This window comes from Schistosoma mansoni, chromosome 1, assembly GCF_000237925.1.
Source record: "Schistosoma mansoni strain Puerto Rico chromosome 1, complete genome".
NCBI classification, from domain to species: Eukaryota; Metazoa; Platyhelminthes; class Trematoda; order Strigeidida; family Schistosomatidae; genus Schistosoma; species Schistosoma mansoni.
This window is the reverse complement of record NC_031495.1, coordinates 65180365-65206727: the sequence shown is the minus strand read 5'-3', so window position 1 is coordinate 65206727 and position 26363 is coordinate 65180365. Positions and strand designations below refer to the sequence as shown.

The following is a 26363-nucleotide window of genomic DNA, read 5'->3' as shown; positions in this document are numbered from 1 at the left end:
CAAACAATACCAAATGAATTTAAACTTCACCCCATCGCACAGTCTAGGGGCTATCAGGACTCAGTGGGCGAGTGGATAACGCGATGGCGTGTGAAGCGAGGGTACTGGGTTCTAGTGAACATCAACTCTGAAATGCAAGTACATCCGAGCTGACTAGTCCCAAATATGACGAAGTATTCGCGCGTCCTCGGATTCCACTGCTAATCGCTATCCGTCTTTGCTGACAGACCATTTCGTCTCCATTTTATAATTCATTACGGACTCATTTATCAGATACAGATTCGTGTACGCTGTTTTAAACCTGATTTCAAGTGTGAGAGCTAGTGGCACAATGGGGTAGTGCAAACTTAAGGTGAAACAGGGTTCGAACTAGTGACTTAGTGCCTAGAATTTGGATGTCGTTAATATTGAATTACTGTTCTACTGATTAAAAATTGTCTTTTAGGAAATTCAATGTAGTTATCAGTTGGTTTAGATACTGCATATAGTCCGCAATAAAACATGAACATAAATTCTCCGTTCTTAGTAGCGTTACACAAAACAGTTACTGGACATGAAATAAATCACTCTATCGTTTACAATAGTACTCATTTATCAAGCATATGTTTATGTACTATGGGCTTTCAGTTACTTTATTTACCTGAGGTCTAATGAAAATAGCTAGTGATTAAAACAGAACTAGGTAGAGAGTGTGTTTGAACTTGATACCTGTTGCTTTTAAAATCAAATATCTAAATAATTTAGCTGATGATCTGCTTGATGATTATTGGTTTTTAAAAAATTCAACTTACACTGTTTACAGATTGAAGGATTACAATTTAACTTGTTATAAATACCAAGTTTAAGTGTCTAAGCGTTTCAACTCAGTGAGATGAAAACCGACGTATTGGAAGCAGTAGTAGTATCGTTGACAGCAAAGAAATAGTAAACGAGTTAAAAGGCAAAAAATTGTTTTGAAACTGAGAATTTAAGAGAAGATAACCTGTGAACGTATATTTCCAAATTTTGACTGATTCTAAGCCATGTCACATCGTATAGTAACATAGTCATAACAAATAAAGAAATAGAATAAAATGTCATTCAATAACACTAATAAACAATAACATGAACATCTTTTTTGGTTAACTCATCCAGAACTTTATTGTTATGAAACCATGCCAAACTTGTAGTGTAGGTAGTATGTCCCATTCCGAAAATCATTATCCAATGTTGCAAAAATGCTGTTTTTCCTATATTTATCTTTATCAGTGATACATTAATACCCACAGAAAATGTATTCCCATTCAAGTGATAGTTAAAACACCTTAACAATGTCCTTTATCCTATAATTATTATATGCGTCAGCATTCTACACTACTTTTTTTTCTTTCTCTTCCCATTACGTTAATTGCAATGCAAATGCAAATGCAAAAACTGGTCTCTTAAAAACATACATTCATTATAATCTATTCACAATTGTGTCAACCTTTTCATAAATGTGAATTGATGTACATTTGACAAAACTATCTAGAACCTTTTTTTTTCTGCAGAATAAATGACAAACGTCTCAGTAATGATTAATCAGTGAATAAGATTTGACAGTTGAAATCTCATATAAAACAATAAGACAGGAAGGGAAAAAAAGAAATCAGTAAGTAAAGAGATTAAGAAGAAGAAGAAAAACAAGAGTAAATTCTGGTCATAGAAACAAAAATTAAAAAAACTAGAAATATGAAGAAAAACAAAATTGACCAGAAGTAGGGGAGGAAAAAAAGAACAATTCAGATATCCATTTTTTGATTTATTATTTTACTTTTAATATGACGAATTGGAACTGAATTTATCCAAAGCCAAAAGGTTCCTTTTTTTTCAACTTTAAAATTTAATTTTCACCATGGATAACTTTGTTAATTGTATAACAAGAAAGGGAGAGAGTGAGAGAGAGAGGAAAATAAAGCAAGAATATAAGTTGGCAATGAATATGAAATCCAATTAAACAAAGCAATTATCATTATTGTAACCTTCTGCTTACTGTTATGAGTTGATACAAATGAATACAGTAAAGAAAGAGGAACGACGACGGCAGGATATTGTGAAACCAAAAAGTTCTTCATTGAAAAAATAGTCGGAGACAAATGATACAAATGATAGAGAAGAACAGTGAAGATAATGAGAAAACAAAATAGAGAATTGATTCCATGTTGACTGGAAAGGAAAATCTATAGACTTAGTAAGTATAAATGATATATTACGCAAAATTATTGTTTAGTCAATAAAACATTTAGCTTTAGACTGTAACGTTACCTTCTACAAACAGATCTGTATACTATGAGAGGCACAGTTTTTTTCAAGTTTGAGTTTTTGCAGTTGACAATTTTTCGTTGAGATGCTATCAACAAGAGGATATATAACTTCAATAATCAATATTATATGAATTCATGAAAAACAAATGAGTCAGTTCCCGATCCCTTTGTTTCAAATTTCTATTGCATAAAATGCATAGAATACGACAAAAATTAAAGTAACATAAAATGAATGAATCAGATTATTACAGTCAAGTTTAGTACCAATGGCTCCATATTTAAGTCAGAGTATTACTGATCATAGCCAGTCGGTTACGACGTAGGATCTGCACGTATGTACATCTGTCATATTCCGAGGAGAATTGTAAGTGGTAACTTTGAGGACTATTTATGGACCAATATGATACGTATATTTCCTATTGTATGATTGTTAAATAACTTAATTATTCATATTCATGTTTCTTTTATTATAACCTTTGTTTTTTTAAAGGCTATTAAGATATTATCATTCCAAGTACAAAAGGTTTCAAATAAGAGTTTTACATAGTAACAGAAGTTCATATAAACGTCATATGGTTTAACTTCAGTAAGTCACCAAACTTTTTTAGGACTATTTAGAGGGCTGTAAAATGGATCAATTTTAAGTAAATAAGACTAGAATAAAAGTGAACCTAGCTAACAAGTAGAACAAATGGAATGTAACCTGTAACCCATATTCATCTATCAGTCACTAAGATATACGATTCAAAAACAAAAGGAATGTACATGCAGTAGATTAGTGGTTGAATGATTGCACGTTCATTCAATGGACAGAAGAATGAAATTCTGCTCTACATACTTCAATTTATGTGGACGAGTAGAATCACTTGCTCTCAAAATCAAAAGTAGTATTGGTCAAAACTGATTACATAAAATTATCCTAAATAAACAAAATAAACAGCCAATTGTTTAACATATTCAGGTAATTATTACAACAAGGGTTTGTGGAAATTGTAGTAATTTTTAATAGTTGAATTCATGAGTCAATTTAAGCTAGACCTTCATTGAAAACCTGGAAGCACTGCTAAGGAGTCGAATACTAGGAAGAAACGGCTCTCAACCTATTTAAAGTGGCTCTACATTTGTTATTCATAATTTTTTCGTAAGGTGGAGATATTCGTTAACTTTTATTTCATAATCAGGATTATTCGCAACAACAGTGGTGTTTCGTTTGTCTGCCTTAATAATAACAATTTTTCTGTCTTTACGTAGCTGTTTTAGAGCATAAATATCTTCTTTAGATAGATTAGGTATATTCGGTTTTTGATTTAATAACGCAACTGAGATCTTAATCCTCACTGAATTCGTTTGATCATCCAGAACATTATTTAAAGCAGGTTCGATCAACCGAACAATTTCAGAAGCAAAAAGTCGTAGTCTGTTCATATTGAAATCAAGACCCTTTTCAAACAATGATAGTTCATGTTGATTAACATTAGTCACACTACGTTTTCGTGATGAGTAGTATATACGCAAGAACTGAAAAAAATCATATTTATTATACCGAAAAATTTTCACAAATAAAGCTACTTTTTAAAATGGTTTTAGTATTAAAAGACAGTCTTAAAAAAGGACAATTTTATCGGTCGACTAAACTAAACTCGACTAAGTAATTGAAAACGTATCCTCTATATTGTATCACTAACTCCGTAAGTCTATCATAGATATACAATCAAAACCAAATTGTAACATGATAAAATGATGATTCAAGAGAACAAACGATAAACGGCACTGTTGACGAGTGTTAAACAAAAAAAACATTCATTAGGTTGAAATAAATTAGACGATACAATAAAAATGTCAAGACAGTTCTACTGTATGAGGTGGAGACGTGGAGAACTACGAAAGCCATCATCCAGAAGATACAAGTGTTTATTAACAGTTGTCTACGCAAGATACTTCGGATCCGATGGCCAGACACTATTAACAACAAGTTACTGTGGGAGAGAACAAACCAGATTCCAGCGGAAGAAGAAATCAGGAAGATGCGCTGGAAGTGGACAGGGCACGCGTTGAGGAAATCACCCAATTGCGTCACAAGGCAAGCCCTCACATGGAATCCTGAAGGCCAAAGGAGAAGAGGAGACCAAAGAACACATTACGCCGAGAAATAGAGACAGACATGAGAAGAATGAACAAAAACTGAATAGAACTAGGAAAGAAGGCCCAGGACAGAGTGGGTTAGAGGAAGCTGATAGGTGGCCTATGTTCCATTGGGAGTAACAGGCGTAATTAAGTAAGTAATAAAATAACAGATATGGTGGTAATTTGATTTAATATTACTGAACATGACAAAACACACATTAGATTGAATTGAGATGTGATAATATACAGACACACAAAAGACTAAAAACCTCTGAAGAGGAATTACACAAATAACAAGAACCAACGGTGGAAAGAAAATCGCAACCACAAGAGCAATAAAAAAGGAATTGGATAATTTTAAATCATTTGAGCGAAAATGATTAATTAATTAATTTAATTAAAGCAGTTTCTATTAACAATTCAGTCTAATTAGATAATAATTGAAAAATAGGAGAAGAGAATAAATTTCTGAACTATGTACCTTCTCCTTGAATATCAACCGAAATAAAGAATCAGTAAAGATAAATAACCTTAAAATTTATAACAAATGCTTCAGCCTAAAACTTTTACTGAGAGCTAACTAGTCATAGATTATGTAATTGTTACATACTACTAACTGAAATTCATTCTCGTATAAAACCACATCATATTAGAAAATGTTTTCAATTACAATGAATCACTTGTCTAGTGATCCTTAACCTTCAAATTTTCAACAGCTAGTGTTAGTTAATGATAAAGTTATATCTTTTCCCAAGATGAAGCGAATTCCTGGGCGGAGATTTTTCCTTTGATCTGGATGATTTGGCTGTGGAGAATAACAATGAAAGCACCACGATCAAACCATCCAGCTCCAATAACAAAACTCCAACTAAATCACCTGCCCCCGACCACTGCTGTTACCTTGACGTGGTGGTCGGGCTTGCCTATCGTGGTGAACCAATCGAGTTATACTGACTAGAACAATCGTTCCTCAAGGTCTTACCATGCGAGGCAGGTCGGTTGAAGAGCGGTAAGACTAAAAGCAGCAAACCCAAGGTCCAAAGGCGAAGTCCTACTGCTGATTGTAAAGAGGTGTGACGACAGTAAAGTGTTTCCTTCAGACAACCAGCATCTTCGGAGATGCTGCCTTCGCACAAGGAGGGGTGTAGTTACAAATGATCGACCCTAAGAATGCACACCTCACTTTATCCCACAGATTTCTGTCTCTGTCGGTTAAGTCCCAACAAGTACGGAGCTAACAGAAAAATTACCCACAAAAAGGTCTTGTGTGACCGTACTTAAGCAGTTGTCCCTTGAGCACTTCGGTTACGCTTTCAGGTCACTAAGACCACCTCTAATCCAATTTCCTTTTCAGGTACCTCTAGAAGAACCCTTTCACGGTGTGGGCAACCGGGAAGTGATTACTTCCCTCATACCTCTAGCACTCAAGGTCATTACATTCATAACCAAACTCCTTCAATTCCTATTATTCCTCCTACCTCGACTTTCAACACTAAACTTCCTCTTTCGGCTTCCTTTTCAGGTGTCACCATAGCCAACGATTCTACTGAGGAAAACACTGTCCTAGGTCTACTAAAACCTCGCGCCAAACTACACATTGAAGCCTTCGTACGTTGGCCGACTTCACTACAACAGGCCTCATTGGCTAAAACCCTGGAATCTCGTACGATTGATGTATGCTGTGTCTCCGAAACACGCATACAGGATCCCAGTGTGGTCATCCACTTGACCTCACCTCGCCGACGAGATACACCATCCGTGTATCTGGCGACCCGATGACTAGTTCTCGTGGACTTGCAGGTGTAAGCATAGCACTTAATACGAGAGCATAACAAGCACTATTAGAGTGGGTCCCCGTTAACAGTCGCCTATGTGCTGACCGGCACCAAACCAACGATGGACTCAAATAGACCATATTTTCATCAGTCATCGTTAAAGAGGCTCAATGGAAGACTGTCGCTCGTTTTGAAATACATATTTAGACTCTGATCATGCTTTAATTCGAGCACGCGTTTGTTTGCACCTCACTGGACACAAAAAAACTATACTAAGAAGACCCATTAGGATTGAACTGCGTGACGAGAAAACCAAAAATAAGTTCCAAGAACAACTAAGTTCACATTTTGACAGTTCTGAAAACGAAGCTGACCCAGATATTGCTTGGAAAGATATATGAACAGCTGTGGAAACAGCAGTCGCATCAATTAGTAATTTAAACCAAAAGGTTCCAAAAAGCCAATGGACTTCTTCCAAGTTTATTGTACTGATGGATTCTCGTAAACTCATCCCATCAAACTCTGAACGCGATGGGGAGCGAAAGCAGATCAGATCTAGGTTAACCAAAAGTCTAAGGAACGATCGTGAGCAGTGGTGGGCAACGAAAGCAAAAGAGATGGAAGAGGCAGCGCCTGTAGGCAACACCAGACAACTCTTTAGACTAAAAAAAGAAACCGGAATTAAGAAGTCAAGTGTAAGCGAGACAATCTCGGCAAAAGATGAGACTCTTATCTGCTCTCAGCCCAGGCGTTTACAATGATAGGCGGAACACAGTGTTACGTATGCGTGAACACCGATTGCCGCGACGCGCAATACTGACTAGTGTTTGGGGTGGTTAGAAGAGAGTTAGGGGCGGCCAAACCAAAACATGGCATCAGTGCTTGAAGTCACTAACTTCTAGTCTTAGCCATGTTGGCAGATGCAGACTACTTGGTTGGGGTCCGCGTGACTATCTTAACCAATGGTTGGAGACTCCTAGTGACATGGCTCAGGATCGATCACAATGACGTAGGTGTACACACTCTTTATCTTCCCTCAAACCGTGAGATTATAATTGCTTCATATCTGTCTTTTTTCCTGCACTATATCCTTATATACGATCTTTCTTTTATATATTACCACCATCAAATTAGCTACTTCTATGAATTCGGTGTTCATCTTGTGCTTATGAGGTATGGCAACTCAGACCGATGCATAATTGTGCCTGGTCCTACGTTGTGGCTGACTGACTGACTGACTGAAAACATCCGCCTGAGCTACAAATCTTCACCACCATCTCGGAAGCAAATTCATACTAACCACTTTACAATTTATCAATGAATTACAATAACTGTATTCAAACGTAGAAATAAATTGAAGTGAAGCAAAGAAAAGAAAAAAACTAGAGAAATATCTAGAGATTACCAAAAGTATGTGGGAAAAATGCATTAGTGTTAAAGTAAGAATGAATTTATTTCTAAGTTACATAGTTCTAAAAAGATTTTCGACTGGACTATGATGATAACTATTACTGTAGAATTTTGTGACACCAGAAAGAAGGGTAATAAAATATTTCAGATAAGTGTTGTTCAAATTGGAACATGAAACAAACGTGAATGATAAGAATAAAAAAAAATAATAGTAGTGGTGGTAGCAAACAATGTTTTTACATGTCTCGTAATCCTGTACGTAAATAATAAATAAATACTATTTAAAAGAAACGATTAATTTGCTTACATGGTTGTAAAAAATTGTTATCAAAAACATATATATACTCATCTTCATACTGTATTTCCACGTTTCAGTATACGTCCTGGGAGTATGAAGTATCACAGCTACCATTTCGTTAAAAACGTTCTCTCGTAACAATGCAGAAATACTGATAATTTATGTAGGTTTGTACTATTTTTTAACGAAACAAGTGACGGTTTCAGTTCAAAAGAAATCAAGTAGATAAAGAATTTTTCGACGGATTTATTTACAGACTATAGATTAATTAGTGCGTTAGTCTTAAACTCCTGTATGCTAACGAGTATCTTGAAGATATCATGCAATCTTGTATTGTTATCATATATATGACTGAATATGGTAACCTTTATTATGACGTTATCATGACTGTTAATATATATATAGTAGTCTTAAGGTGAAGGCCCCTCTTCGAAGTCCTATGTTCGAGTCCTGGCGAGAACGTGAGTCCTCAGGGTTGAAACGTCTGATACAAGATTTACAGATATATTCATTTTTCAACAGAGAGAGAGAGAGAGAGTACTCAATTCGGAAACAATAAAAAGTCTTATAACTCCAAATGATTAGAAGGCTTAAACAAATGTTTCAGCTTAATTTAAAAGAAATGATCAAAATAAGAACGAAATTGTTACTTTCATTAGAAATGGACTGTTCACTGACCGCTGTGAATTTAAAAAATGCAAATAGATTCGATAAATGAATTTTAAAAAACAAAATATGGGGTGTTTGTGGGGAAATAATAGATTACATTACGGAAAAACTTTGGGGAAAAATTAAGTATGCACCTAAACACACAGTGAATGTTCATGATCCATTCAAAGACTGAATCAAAGATTTTCGGACCTCACGACTGAGCATGTTACTTTTAAACCATTAATGTCTGCGTTCGGCAGTTAAAGTTTTAAACTTAAAGTGACCTCCAGAATTTTAATGACTGTCTAACAACTAAAGTCAGTATACGATCCGAAGTAACTCCGTATTCAAAAACCTCCACAAAGTTTCTATCCTACCAGCATATGTTTAAAATATCCAAGTTGAAAAACAGAAAAGTAGAAATACTTATTTAATTACAAACAATTAAACATATATACTTGTGAATTGCAAATGAATAGCTATGATACAATTAAACCACTTATTTTGACCCATATAAAATCTAGAAGTGAGTGAAGTAGTTGAACTACAAATGAAAGTAATAATCGAAAAATTGTAAGAACAATCCGTTTTTTTTAAAGTTGGAATATATTAACTTTCCGAAGATTATTGGTGGTAAGGGATTCGAAAAGCCGTGTAAAATCTAATCATTAATAAGGTGTTGAAACAGACAACTTGAACTAGGAATAGTAGAGTGAGATGCATTCTATTGGAATTTATTTGGAATTCTGATTACATTTTATTGAAACACAACATTTTCATGTTATTTTGATTTTCATAGTTGAAATCATCAGTCAATTGAAGCTAGACCACTATGGAAAACCTGGAAGCACTGGGTGGCCGTTTCGTCTCATTATGGGACTCCTCAGCAGTGAGCATCCACGACCCCGCACTCGCGAGATTTGAACCCAGAACCTACCAGTTTCGCGCCGGAGCACTTAACCGATTGACCACTGAGCTGGCATCCAACGGTGTTAGTGTCTAACTTCAACTGATCCACGAAGTTGAGCAACAGTTCACCAATTGTCTTCAGTGAGTTGATATTTCTACAACAGACTTGGTAGAACTCCACTGGTCACTGCTTCTCACTAGAACTCCAGGACATGTATCTTGAAGTCAGTCACTAGTGAGCCGTCTAGTGCTTCCAGGTTTTCCATGGTGGTCAAGCTTCAATTGACTCATGATTTCAACTATGAAAAGTACTGGAATCTCCACATAAACCCCTTCTAATTTCATATTCATATATCAATAAACAACAACCAAGACAACCTTAATTGTGAAAAGAAGAAAATATTATCAAGGCAATCTGTGAAAAGGTTAGACAAATAACACAATTAGTAGACAAATAAATTCGTACACATATAGGCTTATATATATACACATTTTTTTGCAACCAAGCATTGAAAAAATAAACGTAAAATGTATTTTGATAAATTAAAAATCGAACTCACCTAACTGAGTCATTCCTATGTAAATTGTAGGTTTCCAATATTCACCATGGTGATATGAAAATAAAAGAAAAAGTATAAGATGAAAAACTAAACCAAACAAAAAAAACAGTGAATAATCAAGTTCCAAAAAAAAAACAATACACATTAAACTGTTTACGAGTAATACTATCTATGTCAATTTGTAGACAAAACTATTATTATTCATGTAATTTGTAAATAGATAAAATGTAGATGCGTAGATGGAGACCTACTACAAAAGTTCAGTTGTTATTAAGAAAAAAGACAAACAAACAAATAAATTCTAAGCACAATCATTAATTATCAAAAGGGGTTTTGTGGAGACTTAGTATGTTTCATAGTTGAAAGCATGGAGTCAATTGAAGCTAGACCACCATGGAAAACCTGGAAACACTGGACGGCCGTTTCGTCCTATTATGGGACTCCTCAGCGGGTTCGTGGGTGCGCACTGCTGAGGAGACACCGTTGGATGGTGATTCTGATCTACAGGTCAGGCGTTCACGCGCGGGACTGCAGGTCTTGGGTTCGATTCTCACATGAGGAGTCCTGAATGCGAACTGTTCAGGAGCTATACATACTAAGTCACTCCGCGATGTAACCCACTATTACTACTACTTAACAGAATCAAAGCACCAATTCCAATGAGTTAACAATTTTTTAAATAGTACAATGCGTCTATTTACCGCTCTATTTAATCTACCGCCTGAAAATAAATCACACTTAACGACTCTAAAAGAAGCAACGAGTAAACATAACCATACTAAGATAATCATATCTAAAGACAATCGACAACTCAACAAACTTTAAAATGAGTAACCGTCAGAAACTATCAAAAGAGTAAAATAGACCAAATTCCATAATGAGGTATTAAAAAAACCCTCTTCAGAGGTGAAAAGAACATCTGATCGATTACTCAATATGAAAACAAACTCAAATAGAAATAATACTTGTCTATTCTACATCATGTTTATGCTCTTCATTGGTTTTTTTTTACTAAAGACTGATAAATTACATTTCTAGTTTTAATAATTCTGATGACATCGAATGAACGGTCAGTGGTAGACAAGGTGTAATTGAAAATTGAGATTCTACACTGTACCATGTTCTCAATCCCACAAGAACCATATACAGTGTCTGAAAATCTTCTGGTAAACAAACTACTAATTATTTACTGAATTATAATCGGATGACTTTAACCTATGAACATTTTTTTAAGTTAATGATATGGTGAAAACATTATGTAATGTCACCCACTGGTTCGCAAGTATTTCATCTCGCAGTAAGTCAAGTCCAGATGTTATGAATTCTTATGAGAGTTCTAGATTTTAATCTTGAGCGGAACCGTGTATTTACAAGCTGAGGATAATAAATCTGGTCAGTAGTTTCTAGAATTCAATGGTTGACCAATTGGTCGTTCGAGTACGTTTTCAACTTAGCTACCGAAGTACATTTAACATCCTTAGAAACTTCTCCCGAGATTATTATAGTGATTATTTCACTTCATCGATAGACAATATCACAACAATCTTTCGAAAATTTATTTCATCATTGGATGCGCACTGCTGAGGAGTCCCATAATAGGACGAAACGGTCGTCAAGCAGTGCTTCCAGGTTTTCCATGATGGTCTAGCTTCAATTGACTCATGATTTCAACTATGAAAAATTCTCTAAATGATTTAAAATATCTACCTATAATTTTAATACAATTTCGAATTCAAACTGACCACTTAAAATAAAACCAAAACTTATTAAGTACTCCAATCAACATGATTAATGGATTAGGATACTTAAATCCCCCCCCAAAAAAAGAACACAAGTGTAATTACAGTTAAATATTTAGTTTTGATAAATAAAATATACTAATCATTATATAATTGATTTTAGTTTATATACTTGTTACTAGTAATAATAAGAATAATAGTAATATCTTAAATGGATTTATCTCTCTAATAACAACACAAAGAATCGTGAACTCTCATTTATCCATGCATAACAAGATGAAAGTGGAGGGTGAAGACGACAAAGAAATGCATAAAATGAAATCAAGTAAAGAGAGAAAGGAAGAGTACAGTTTGTCGGCAAGAATACAGCATACAAACATGCACACACACACAGAAACACATACGTATACATGGAATATCAAATACATAGTAAATAAATAAATAAATAAATCTAACCACCTTCGTTCATACACAAACTGAAATTATTAATTATGTATACACACTATTCTATAGATAATCGGATAAGAAGTTGGAGGGAAAAAGCGATGAACCATATTTTGATACATATATGGAGAAAGAAGATCGGAAAGAGTTGGTAGAGTGAGGTGAGGAGGGAAGACAGTGAGTGGGAGATGATAGTAACGAATAAAATAGGAGATAAGATGCATTAAAAAGAAGTAATTTATGAGTTAATAATGATGATAACAGTAAATATTTCATTGCTTAGCGTAATAGTATCTGACCAAAAAACACTAATTATATATAAGACTTATATATCTGTACTATTGGAAAGTCATTGGTAAAATGAGTAAATTTGCCCAATAAACCTAGTATGTGTATTCGTATGTGTGTGTGTGTGTGTTTGTTCAAGATATATAATTCTCATCGTTTATTGGGAGTGTACATGTTCGTGACTCAGCAGTACCTAAAGAGGAATATGAATGCACACACAGTTTGTGTATAAATGTGTTTAGATGTATGTGTGCTAATGAATTCAAACTTTGATTGTTTATATAAGTGCATATCAACCTATCCTTATATTAATAAATCAAACAAACAAATATTTTCTTATTTCCAACATAGTAAAAGAAAATTCGTTGAAATAAAAATTTATTCTCATCATACATAGGGGGGGGGGACTTTCTTCGTGAATTCGTTAGAGATTTATTGTTTTCCTATATCAATTAAAGAGATTAAATACATTGAAAAAAGATCAATTTTAGGATCGGTTTACATCGTAAAAGAGTTTGAGTTGTCCTGTGATGGATATTCAAGACTGAATTTCGACCAGTCTTTATCGTTATATGTTCAGTGGGTTTAAGTTGTATAACGAACCAAATTGTACAAAACATGTGTCCTAAATTCCGCTGCTAGCCATAATCCATCTATTCTATATTATCTTATATTTCCTTTCTCAATACATAACGATATTCCGAAAACGAAATATGGTAGTACTGGTCAAACTTTCACAAAGAAGACAAAGCTTTGAATATGTTGAAAGGATGTTTTCATCATAAGAAACATGTTCCATTCAGCTTCAGATTCCAACACATATTTATGATACATGATATATTGTCTGCTTTTTATCCATAAAAGTGAATTGATTTGAATTATAATGATTTAGTGTGTAAAACTGTGGTGAAGAGACGAATGAACGAGAATGACAAACGTTCGAAACTATTCTTTTTAGGAGATTAGTGTTTATATTTTTAATATGTACCCCTTAAACAATCAGCACACAATTTTTTTTAATTTTCTCTTAATTGGTTGACTTATTAACTGTTGTTACATCCTTCCATTTTCCCAAACTGTTGTAAATTAATTATAAACTTGTAATTCCAGTTGTCACCGAAAATGACCTGGTTAGGTATACGGTGGGATATAAATACATATAAAGATTTAAGTCTTTGAGTCAACGTATTAAAATGTACATTGGGTTTGTTTTCTCACGCTCTGATCGAAATGTACGGCAGAGAGGGATGGTGGAGATTTGTAGTTCAGGTGGATGATTTTGATGGAGTTGTGTTCTCCATCCAGAGGGATTTTGGGTGGGCCAATAAGCGTTAGTATTTCAAGTTACCGAGTCAGGATATGAGTATTTTTGTTTCAAGGATGACAGAAAGACAACGTTAAAACACTAGGTGAAGTTAGTATAAAAACTTAAGGTGCACATTTACATTAATATTTGAAAGGATGAAATAATGATAATGACACATACCACGTTTTCCAGTTACATTCGGAGTAGATCGGCAGGAATAACGACCTAAAAGGAATAGGAATTGAACAAAAAAATTTCTCAAAGGAAACCGAAAAATACTTCTCTATCACTGATTACATAAAGAATAGGTATTATTTAATGGGTGTCATACGATGTTTCCAATATTACATTAAAATACGGACTTGTATTATGATGCGAGAATAAGACTAAGGAAATTCCACAAATACAAAAATTTATAGTAAATATTCTGAAAATTGAAAGTTAAATCAAATAATTACTGAAAACTACTAATACTGAAAGGAATTCAACTCATTAACCAGTAAGAAGATAGAGGACAACTAGGCTTGTTTAGGGTTAAGTGAGTAATAGTGTGTTGCTTAATAGATAACAAATAAGATAAATTTTTTTAAAAAAAATGTCGTTTGAAACAACATACTGAGGCTGAGAACTAGTTCAAAATGCAAAATATCCCGCCAATGACCAAGTACAACAACCTAAGAGGGAGGAAATTTATAGCTTAGATACTGTTATACCAGTAAATAAATAAAAAACTGGGAGTAATTTTGAACTCATCCGCTAATATGATCACAATTAATGAAACGAACTAAGTTCAATCGTTTTCAGTAATTCTTCTAAAATGTGTATACATTTTTAACGAGAATAGCATGTTCAAATGATGGTTAAAACTTGATTAGAATAAAATCACTGTTGAAGCTTTAAACACAGGCGACATAACACCAAAAGTTACGGATGAAAATCGCATCAAACCTATCAAACGAAAACGCAGTATACCACCAAAGTATGAAGTCACGATTCATACAATCATATGATCATCTAGTGCAAAAGATTAACCAATCTATTATCATCTATAAGAATATAGCACAACTTTCTAAACTGTATTCATCATCTTATTTGATCACACGATCGCTAATTTATGCCAAAATGATCGTTTGTAATAGTTATAGTTGAATGAAAAAAGAAATTGTAGTGATAATAAACTTATTAAGTATGGAACACGTACCAAAACACTATCATGTTATTATTATTTAAGAAATGGATGAGATTTTTCATTAAAATACTCGGAAAAAAATATTATCCTTCGGTATACGTAGCTTGAATAATTTTTTCTGGTTACCGTTTTTATAGCGAGTTGGTTTTCTACGGGATGGGGTCGCTAACCCCATGCCCAACCCTCATCCTTTACCCGGGCATGGGACCGGCAGTAGCCTCCGGAGGAGCTATAGGCGAAGAACTAGAAAAGAAGGCCCAGGACAGAGTGGGTTGGAGGATGCTGGTCGGTGGCCTATGCTCCATTGAGAGTAACAGGCGTAAGGAAGTAATACGTAGCTTAACTTTTATTGCCTTTTTTGTAAACTCTTGAATTGTAATAATTTGCAGATATTCAAAACATTAATTACACTAGAATTTTTCTAGTATATGATGTACGTAAGTGTGAAATAGAAGTTACACAGGATATTAGATTATCATCCATAGGAAGATGGATCAATGCAATTTATAAAATCTAATTTTATCCATTGCTTATGATTGATTTAACATGAGCCTCCAGTTTGTGAATTCATTGTTCTACAGCTTAACATCATATTTCTTTTAAACCTATAAGTTTTATTATATATATATATATATATATATATCAGCTCCCATGATACCCCGAAAAGACTAATGATTAACGAATAATCCACTTCAGAAAGGGTTTTAATGACCTCAGACATTTGTTCTGTATCTAACCTGCGATTACACTACCTATTTTATTGTACTCATGTATTATGCTGTAAACAAGACAATTCTGCATATAAAATTTAACTGCTACCATTAGATTAACCCTATTTATGCAGTGAGATATCTTAATCATGTTCACCGTATAGGTATTCAGATATTCAACAAAGAGATGTTTAAGAATTGTAAGTGGAGAGATAACAATAAAGTCATTTATGGAATACAGGTTTGTATATTCCGCTCAGAGCCACACTTAAGGAACAAAGATCAGTGATATCATCCGTCTTCGCGAACCAAATTGGACTGAATAGGGTTCAAAACTGTGAATTTTCTGACGAAAGTTGAGGGATTTAACCTTTAGGCAGTTACTCCACTAAGCTAATTCATTAAATAAATGACCAGTTATAGTTAGTTATGCGTAGCTTCATTTAACAGTTGAATAAACAAAAAACTATAAGACATTCTGATGTGCATACTAAAAGACATATCGACGGTCAAATGTAGAAATATCAATAATATATTGAGGAGCATTGTCAGAAAGGAAATGTAATGAGGCAATGGTCCTCACCTAATGGAATTAAACACCGTTCTTACAGTGTTTGTGAACAGTGAGCAAAATCAAAAGTGTTGGCAGTTAACTAAAATATGTAAATGTTAGGACAAAACACAGAAACTTAGTTATAACCCATAAAGTGACTACGAAGAATGAGTTCGTATACTACTTTCACAGAAAGTGGTTGTTAAATGAACCATTAAACAAATTCAAATGTCTTCCCAATTATTCATCACGACTATTTGAATGAAATACTGACACCTATCAAAACATTAAACCAAGTTGACGATTTAGTTCTTCAAATTCCATGTATTAAAGAAGAAATTCTAGGTATAATCCGTATAGGTAGTTAATATTACGCAATAAAATGTGGTCCGACCTAAACATTATTAAAGGATTGGTGAAATAAAATATTTTCGATTGTTGTTCAATAAGAAGTGGCGTCTGTCTGAAAAGTTTTTTTTTTAGAAAAACCAAAACGAAACATAAAGCTTATCGATTAAAATCAAACTAGGATTTAGTTGATAAACAAACATTTGGAATTGATTAGCAACCTAAAGTATTCTCGAACAAATAACTAATGTAATGAAAGAATATTACACCAGAAATTTTTGAAGACAGGTAGTAGTAATAAAATACAAATCTATCACATGAATTGCAATTAAATATTAAACTCTGTATCCAGGATTTAAACTAATCATTCTAAATGTTTTATGCAATATTTTCATAGTTGAAAGCGTGAGTCAATTGAAGCTAGACCACCATGGAAGACCTGGAAACACTGGACGGCCGTTTCGTCCTATTATGGGACTCCTCAGCAGTGCGCATCCACGAACCCGCTCTCGCGAGTTTCGAACCCAGCACCTACCAGTCTCGAGCCGAAGCCCTCAACCGATAGACCACTGAGCTGGCATCCAACGGTGTTAATGTCTAACTTCAACTGATCCACGAAGTTGAGCAACCATTCACCAATTGTCTTCAGTGAGTTCCTATCTCACAACAGACGTCGATTTGAACTCCACTGGTCACTGCTTCTCACTAGAGCTCCTAGATATACTTCTCGAAGTCACTAGTGAGCATATGATTATATTAATTATCAGAAGGGGATTTTGTGGAGATTTGGTATTTTTCATAGTTGAAAGCGTGAGTCAATTGAAGCTAGACCACCATGGAAGACCTGGAAACACTGGACGGCCGTTTCGTCCTATTATGGGACTCCTGCAGTGCGCATCCACGAACCCGCTCTCGCGAGTTTCGAACCCAGCACCTACCAGTCTCGAGCCGAAGCCCTCAACCGATAGACCACTGAGCTGGCATCCAACGGTGTTAATGTCTAACTTCAACTGATCCACGAAGTTGAGCAACCATTCACCAATTGTCTTCAGTGAGTTCCTATCTCACAACAGACGTCGATTTGAACTCCACTGGTCACTGCTTCTCACTAGAGCTCCTAGATATACTTCTCGAAGTCACTAGTGAGCATATGATTATATTAATTATCAGAAGGGGATTTTGTGGAGATTTGGTATTTTTCATAGTTGAAAGCGTGAGTCAATTGAAGCTAGACCACCATGGAAAACCTGGAAACACTGGACGGCCGTTTCGTCCTATTATGGGACTCCTCAGCAGTGCGCATCCACGATCCCGTACAACGGCCGTCCAGTGCTTCCAGGTTCTCCATGGTGGTCTAGCTTCAATTGACTCACGCTTTCAACTATGAAAATACTAAATCTCCACAAAACCCCTTCTAATAATTAATATTATGCAATACTTGTCTATTCAACGAAAAAATAACCAAAAGGTAAATTGCTGTCTAACTCATTTGACTTTGAATGAGTTCAGCAAAACTAGACGCCAATTTAATGGTGAGGACTTTATTGTCGTTCAAAACAATTCAATTAAGGTTTAATTCAACAAAATCTGTTGTAGATTTCTCGAGACAAATATGTTCTGAATTTGCTTCCAACTTCAAAAACTGGACAATTTACGTATGTCAGTCAGTTGTGAGCAACTTAGAACCTGGAAAATATGTGCTATGTTTAGTCCCAATGTTCCTCACTCAGTAGTTATGATATACCTGAGTAATGCCTCGAAGGGATTTACAACCGAAAACTAGTAAACTACGAATGTCGTCTTTGTTAAAAGGGCATGTTTCACAACCAATGTAAACCAATGTAATTCCTGTTGAATAATCAAACGCATCCATTAGCAGCGCAGAATATACAGTAACAACCAAAAATGAATACATATGGAAATAAGAAGACAATGCAAATACGAAGACAAAACTAATGATTGATATACGATAATCAAGAGAAAAATAAGAACTGTATATTCCTAAGGTAATTTCCACAAAAACTGATTACGATTTGCAGCTTTTAATCTATACCTTAAAATAGTAAATGCCTAATTCACAAATATACTAATTCTGAAAAATAGAAATAATTAACACTTTTTTGTTTCTTTGAAGTAAAGGAAAGAACTGATATTCAGTTGATGTCTAACTAACCTGTTGATTGGCGAATATTTTCTAAGCCTGGTGGTAATGTAGATGAATTCATTCGTTCTGAACGACGGAAACCCATAAGACCAGACCCAAGAGAACTGGAACCAGGTGAAAGTTGACGTTGTCGAACATACATATCACGTTTAGGTCGACCTGTTAGTGAGATCGGTGTGTTCGACACTCCAACAGATATTGATGTACCACTATAACTTGGTAATTTAGATGGGCTACATCCATTTACTTGCTTTTGTAATTCAGTATCATTTAAACGTCGGAACGGCATAGAATTACTTGTCGCTGATCTAACTACATCTCTTCTTGATACATGTTGATGACTTGGTGTATAATGTGATGAACTGAAATTATTAGATCTTGCTAATGATCTAGATCGATGACCAATATTTTCATTACTCATATTTGGATTTAATTCTTCACTACTCATTATAGCTGTAAAACCTTGTTCTGCTAATTGAAGATAAGATATAGGATATTGACGACCATAATCAACACCTGGTGGACAGATACGTCGTTCACATGCTGATGGTGTAAATGAATTAGGTGATATAGTTTGTCCAGGTGTAGTAGATAGTAAAGTATCAATTGTTACTGGTCCCATGCCATGTTCCTTATAAAAAGGTAGAAGTTATATACAGAAATATGAGTTTTATTGAAAATAGTGAGAAAAGGTAAAATGCACAATAAGGAGAAATAATTGTATAAATAATGATTGATCAAATCCGGTTTATCCCAGTACGCTAGACCATAGTATCATGATGCATATGCTAGTGAGTAATGACCATGACTAAGTTTTTTACATCTTTTTGACAAAATCAACAGTGTTATAAAAAAGTTGGTACTACTATTAAAATGATCGTGATTGGAAAAATACTCAGCACCCCTAATGAAGAAAAGTTGATAAATTGTAAGGATTTTTAATTTGACACAATTGTTTACAGTGGAATGAAAGAAGACCAATAACTGGAGAGACTTTACAATGGGTTCAAAAAATAATCAAGAGCTAAAATTCCAAAAATAAAAAGTGCATGGTTTGGTATTAAACAAAAGACATAACTATCAACAGTGATTAAACATTGACTAGCTATCATAAAACTCCACCTGTAGCTCTTCTAGAGTTACAGATGGTTCAAGTCTGGGAAAAAGGAAGAGGGCTGAGCATGGAGTCAGCAACCCAATACCGTAGAATAAAAATCTTGCTAAGAAAAACCTCAACAAAATTAAACAAATTAAACCATTTAAACTCTGTCCTCTGAGTTGAAGGAAGAATTAGGACGCCTCATGATGAAAGCCGAGATTTTTAGGAAGTCACGAGGCCGATGCCCTTTCTAACAACCAGAGCAACAATTTTTATAGCTACATGGAACGTCCGAACAATGTGGGAGACCGGGAAGACCAATCAAATAGCAACGGCAACGAGGAGATACAAATTGGCGGTACTAGGAATCAGTGAAACTCATTGGACCCAAGTTGGACAGCAAAGGCTAGATACGGGAGAGATGCTACCGTACTCCGGTTACGAAGAGGAAAATACTTCACACACTCAGGAAGGTACTCTTATGCTGTCTAGAGAAGCATGAAATGCACTCATAGGATGGGAGTCTGAATTATCAAAGCATCTTTCAAAACAAAGAAGGAGGGGATCACAATGAATATTATCAAACGTTATGCATCCACCAATGATAGCGACGACAACAATAAAGATCAGTTCTATAAGAGGCTGCAATCAATCATAACGAAGTGCTCAAAACAACTCTCAACCAATATCAAAGTGAGAATCTTCAATACGAACGTCAAGACAGTCCTACTGTACGGAGCTGAAACGTGGAGAAGAAGTATTCATAAACAGTTGTCTACGCAAAATGCTCAACATTCACTGGCCAGATACTATCAGCAACAGCCTTTTATGGGAGAGGACAAACCAGCTTCCAGCTGAGGAGGAAATTAGGAATAGACGTTGAAAGTGGATAGGACATATATTGAGGAAATCACCAAACTGCATCACGAGGCAATCCCTAACTTGAAATCCGGAAGGGAAGCGGAAAAGTTGAAGGCCAAAGAACACATTACGTCGGGAAATAGGAGCAGATATGAAAAGGATGAATGTTAATTGGAAAGAATTGGGAAGGATTGCCCAGGACAGGGTTGGATGGAGAATGCTGGTAGGCGGGTGGAACAGGACATGTGTCTGTAGATTTGTAGCACATCTACTTCTCAGCGTTCAGTGTGTGTGCATTATCTGACGTCTTCCGTTTACGTAGTGAGTGAATACTGCATTTGAGTTTAAATTTTACTAAGGATTTAATTTTAAGCTCTAACTTCCACTTTGTAAGCTATTTTGCATCTAGTAAGTTGAGGTAAAACATATGTAGATGGCTTTACATGATTTAAATGAATTCCCCATCAAAAATTACACTTACATGTAGCACAAATATGGTGAATAAACGGACAAACGCTCTAAAATGCTAAATATAACACTTAAGGAACATCGAAAAAAATCCTCACACAATTCAATACGCTGTAAACAAATGAATATTTTACGCATCTAACGTAGTCAATCATGTGCAATTTGACAAAAAAAACAACAGGATTCTATTGATAAACATGTGTATGTCCATGTACAAGAACAGACCTCCAAAGTAGTAGACAATAAAAATTCATGGAGTGAAAACTGAAAAGAGTGCATTCTTATTTTGATTAATGACTTTTCTAATTTGATGCATCAAAAAGAAACGTAATGCGAAGAAAAATACCAAACAAAATACAACATATTATCGTAAATGTTCACCTACATAATTAAAAAAACAACTTATCAATGTCTCTTAGAAACAAAACATGCATACCAATGAGAATCATCGATTTAGAATAACAAATGAAATCATTCTGTTCAAAAACAAGGGAGGTATTTTAGCGTCAAATTATTTTCAAGAACATTGACTTTAGATTCTATTCATTAATTTTATTTATTTATTTATTTATTTAAACACATAAATATTAGTACAAGGGGGTACCAGATACATACGCGCCGCACAAATCTCATTTGATTTGTGTGAGGGCTGTGATACTGCTCAGGTGCTCAAACTGAAGCAGGTGGTTTTCTTGAGTGGCTACACTCGAAGTCTTTGACTTAAAGGTCTGGTCCACAAAGTAGTGGAACATCGTGAGGAGATGCAGTCCCATGGTAGCCGGTGAACAACAACAGGTTCATACGCCATTCGTTCCATCAGGATACTGGAGCCCATGTGCACCATTAATTTGAAATCAGGGTTTTCCAACTCCCCTAGGTGGACCCTCTGTGTCCACCAACCCGGCTAAAGCGCTGGACATTCGCTTTTCGTCCTCACACTTTCGTAAACAACACTGTGGCCACGAGAAGGCAGTGAGTAGGACTTCCCTGGCAGAGGCTGTATACGCGTGGCCATGTGAGAGCATATCGAGAGGAAGAGCGGACTCTCCCCACTCTCGGCCGTACCAGGGCATTCTAAGAAGAACTGTACTACAGTATACATATAAACGTTATAATTCAATCATAAATTAAATATAGTGAATGGAACATCAATTATGCTTAAAATATTTACAAAATGTGTCATTGGTAAAGCTAAAACGTCACATAAAAATGAATAAGGAAAGTTACTGCAAAGCAAGAAGTTATAATTAGTCGAGTGAAACCTTATGATTATGATAGATAATAGATGCTGTTGGAATGGTAAAGAAGATTTGTAGATTAGGAGGATGATTTTGGTGGAGGAATTCTAATAGTCAACTACTAAAGGAAGTTTGTGTTGATGAATGTGTCTACAAGAACAACACAAAATTTATGATTACATAACCTAGCTCAGAAAAAGTAAGTGAACTGTGAAAAATGTTGTCGGAATTACTGTGGTAATGTGATGATAATATCCAGTGAATTAACAAGGATGAGTACTTCGCAGAAAGCAACAAGAAAAAGCTTATAAAGTTTGAATAAACGTTCTATAGTATGCAACTGACAAAACTGATTACAAACTGAGTGAAATGACTCCACTTTTGAGCAGAGCAAACAAAGCATTTAAAAGTATTTCCTTCGCAAACCTAAATTTATTTTCGTCGAGTTGACCTGCTATTTCGGTAAGAAATAGTCTTATAACATTTTATAGGTCCTCAAGACTTGATATATGACGAAATAGATTTCCTTGTCCTGGTAGTAGGATTCATAGTCTATCAGCACTGACTAAAACTGATTAGTTCGATCATAAGTAATAAATGTATGTTGTATAGGAGCTACTATAATACAATAATCATGAATCGATAATTGTAAGACAACAAGCTAAATATATTGACAGTAATTGATCATTCAAATATTTTTTTCCGTTTTCAATATGGTATGAAAGCCTGTAAATCACTTAAAAAATTATATCAATTTTCCAACGAGCGAGTAGATTGGATGCAGTGTCACAAATCTCAACAAACGTCTTCAGTAACTGATTGTCGTTTCTGCGACATTATTGCTGCAAATAGCTACATTTAAGGCTTTTGAAAGAAAAAGGAAACCCAAAAACTCCTTTAGTATTTTATTTAGTAAATAATCATCACCGTTTCTAGAGATAGATGAACAATATATATACTGGTAATGTATATATTTGCCGACTAATGATTAGTAAACATGTCATGCTTGTCTAGTTCATTTATGATGGTCTAAGTCTACCAAACACAATGTTATTTAACCACTATCCTATGTGGCTTCACATTGCATGCACTGTGTTTTGATATTATGCGATTGGCCGAAATCCCCAGATCTAGGATTTATGATGATTGGCATTCGTCAGCAAACCGATGCTAACATTGAAGGAAATGGCTTTTCCGGTCTTCTGTCGTCCGATGTCACAATTTGAGACCTTACCACTGAGTTATTCGGGCGATGATTTAGTGGTAACATCCCAGAATGTGAGTGTTATCGGTTCGAATTACAAGGAGAGAGCAAACTAACTTGAAACTTAAGCTCAGAATTCGTTGCTTACCGATTACCTCCAATTACTGAACAGCTGATGTATATTTACTGACCAAACAGATCAATGAAATCACATGAAATGAATGAAATCTAAACTATCATCTCTCGAAAAATATCAAAACAGCTGGATATCATCGAAATGTTAACTAACTTTTATTAAACCTTACAGTGAATATGATTCATTAGTTTTGACATTTTAAAAACAAAAACCTTTTACTTTAACCATTCAATCAAATATACTAATAGTAACCTTTAAAGAGATGATTAAATGACAATAATAATAATAATAGTAATCATTAATAATGAGATATGATTGTACCATGAGAGTATTAGTGTTTTCTGACAATTGAAAAGACAAAAACAGTGGAAATTACATTTCATTTCTTCAGGATTAGTTGTTCAATTTTTTTTTACGGTGAACAAATCAATGTGAAAATTGAACGGAGAGTAAATTGAATAAATTGTATTAATTATCAGAAGGGGTTTTGTGGAGATTTAGTATTTTCATAGTTGAAAGCGTGAGTCAATTGAAGCTAGACCACCATGGAAAACCTGGAAGCACTGGACGGCCGTTTGTTCCTATAATGGAACTCCTCAGCAGTGCGCATTCAAGATCCCACCTCGCGAGACTCGAACCCAGGACCTACCAGTCTCGTGAGTGAGCACTTAACCGATAGACCACTGAGCCGGCATCTGATGGTGTTAATGTCTAACTTCAACCAATCCACGAAGTTAAGCAATCATTTCACAAATGTCTTCAGTGAGTTGATATCTCCCAACAGACAAGGTTGAACTCCACTGGTTACTGCTTCTCACTAGAATCTTTACTTTAAAGTTCTGATTGTTTTTTTGTTAAAGTCATTCAATGATTTACATTTTTAACTTCTTATTTCTTTTCCTAGAATACCGGGAATTTACATTCAAAGTTAATTACTATTGGGTAATTGTTTAATGCTAGTAGCAGAAGATATCAATTCAGCAGTTGGAAATTTCGGCACTCATTGAGACTCCTTAAGGTCCAGGATTTAAACTCTACAAGGCTTCAGGATATGTACTGATAAAGCGTGTACCACAGTACGATACATCAATAGTTCTATTCCCCCTGTTTTTTAATAGCTGTTGAACTAAAATCAATCGGTGATGTAAACTACTAACATTTACCTGTGTTCCCGAAACTCTCTACTCTAATTAAAATAAATATACATATATTCATTTCTGAAATTATGTAAAAATTATAAAAATGAAAGTACAATTCATCTTCCATTTTGTTAACATCTGTTTTTGTTTTCCCTTTTTAAAGAAAAAAAAAAGGAGAATTAAATAAAGTAAATAGTTATTATCAGAAGGGGTTTCCTTGGAGATTTTAGTAATTTTATATAGTTGAGATCATAAGTCAATTGAAGCTAGACTAGTGACTGGCTCCATGAGGTATTGCCTGGAGTCCTAGTGAGAAGCACTAACCAGTGGAATTCGACCAGGTCTGTTGGGAGATATTAACTCACTGAAGATATTGGTGAATGGTTGCTCAATTTCGTGGATTGGTTTAAGTTAGATATTAACACCATCAGATGCCGACTCAGTTGTCTAGTCGTTAAGTGTTCGCGCGCGAAACTGGGTTCGAATCTGGCGAGTCAGGATCCTGGATGCGTACTGCTGAAGAGTTCCACAATAGGACGAAACGGCCGTCCAGTGCTTCCAGGTTTTCCATGGTGATCTAGTTTCAATTGACTCATGATCTCAACTATATAAATAGTTATCAAAAGTAAACCATTTCATTTTTTATCTTTTAAATGATTCGATAAAATCATGATCTTTTTTTTCTAAAAATGGGCATGGCGAGCGACTTTTATTTAGTAATAGCAATGTTAATAATGATAGTAATAATTATTATTATTGTCATTATGGTGATAACAAATAGATAAATATCAAAACTTAGAAAAAGGGAATAAGCTCCCTTTTCTTTTTACAGTCCAATTCACTCAATAACTTCCAGAGTATATATTTGCTTGAGAATAATAATAATAATAATAATAATATATAAGCTCCCTTAGGGTAATGTAATACTCAATGGATTAAGAGATTTTTTCATTAAAGCTTTTTATAGTAAAGCCATAGAAATAAGGGGATTTTGATATGTTGGTTAAATGTTTATGAATTTTTTACAAAGAGATAATAATAAAAGAGAATATATGAATATTCTGGAATATTTTGAATCATTTCTTCTTCTGGTTAGCGTTTTTTTAGCGAGTTATTTTTTCTACGGGATGGGGTTGCTAACCCCATGCCCAACCCTCTTCCTTTACCTGGGCTAGAAGAGCTACAGGCGGAGTTATTCTGGAATAAGTTTATTAATTTGTTCTCAAATTAATAACTATCATGAAATTAGTTTATTATATAATTTGAGTTTTAGATAACTCATTTGAATTTTTTACTGTTCCATCAAATCAAATGATCTATCAATCATATGAGTTTAGGTATTTATTGTTATATGTATTGAAAAAAGTAATAGCAAATTATATTAGTTTCACTAATAGTCTACTCGTGTATATGTAAGTGGAAAAGATCCTTTAAAAGTCCAAAGTAATGTTTCTGGTATTCAACACAA

General features: G+C 34.7%; 1 protein-coding gene across 1 annotated transcript in view; it reads right to left on the bottom strand.

Annotated features, from left to right (window-relative positions):
- Positions 1-19372, bottom strand: part of Smp_000780 (hypothetical protein) — a gene marked incomplete at both ends in the record, with an annotated part of 52014 nt that extends 32642 nt beyond the window's left edge. The window contains 3 exons of the mRNA XM_018795224.1: positions 10010-10024; positions 13967-14011; positions 18760-19372. Of these exons, the coding sequence (XP_018649558.1) occupies positions 10010-10024; positions 13967-14011; positions 18760-19372 (673 nt within the window). The remainder of the gene's footprint in view (positions 1-10009; positions 10025-13966; positions 14012-18759) is intronic.
- Positions 19373-26363: the final 6991 nt, after the last annotated feature.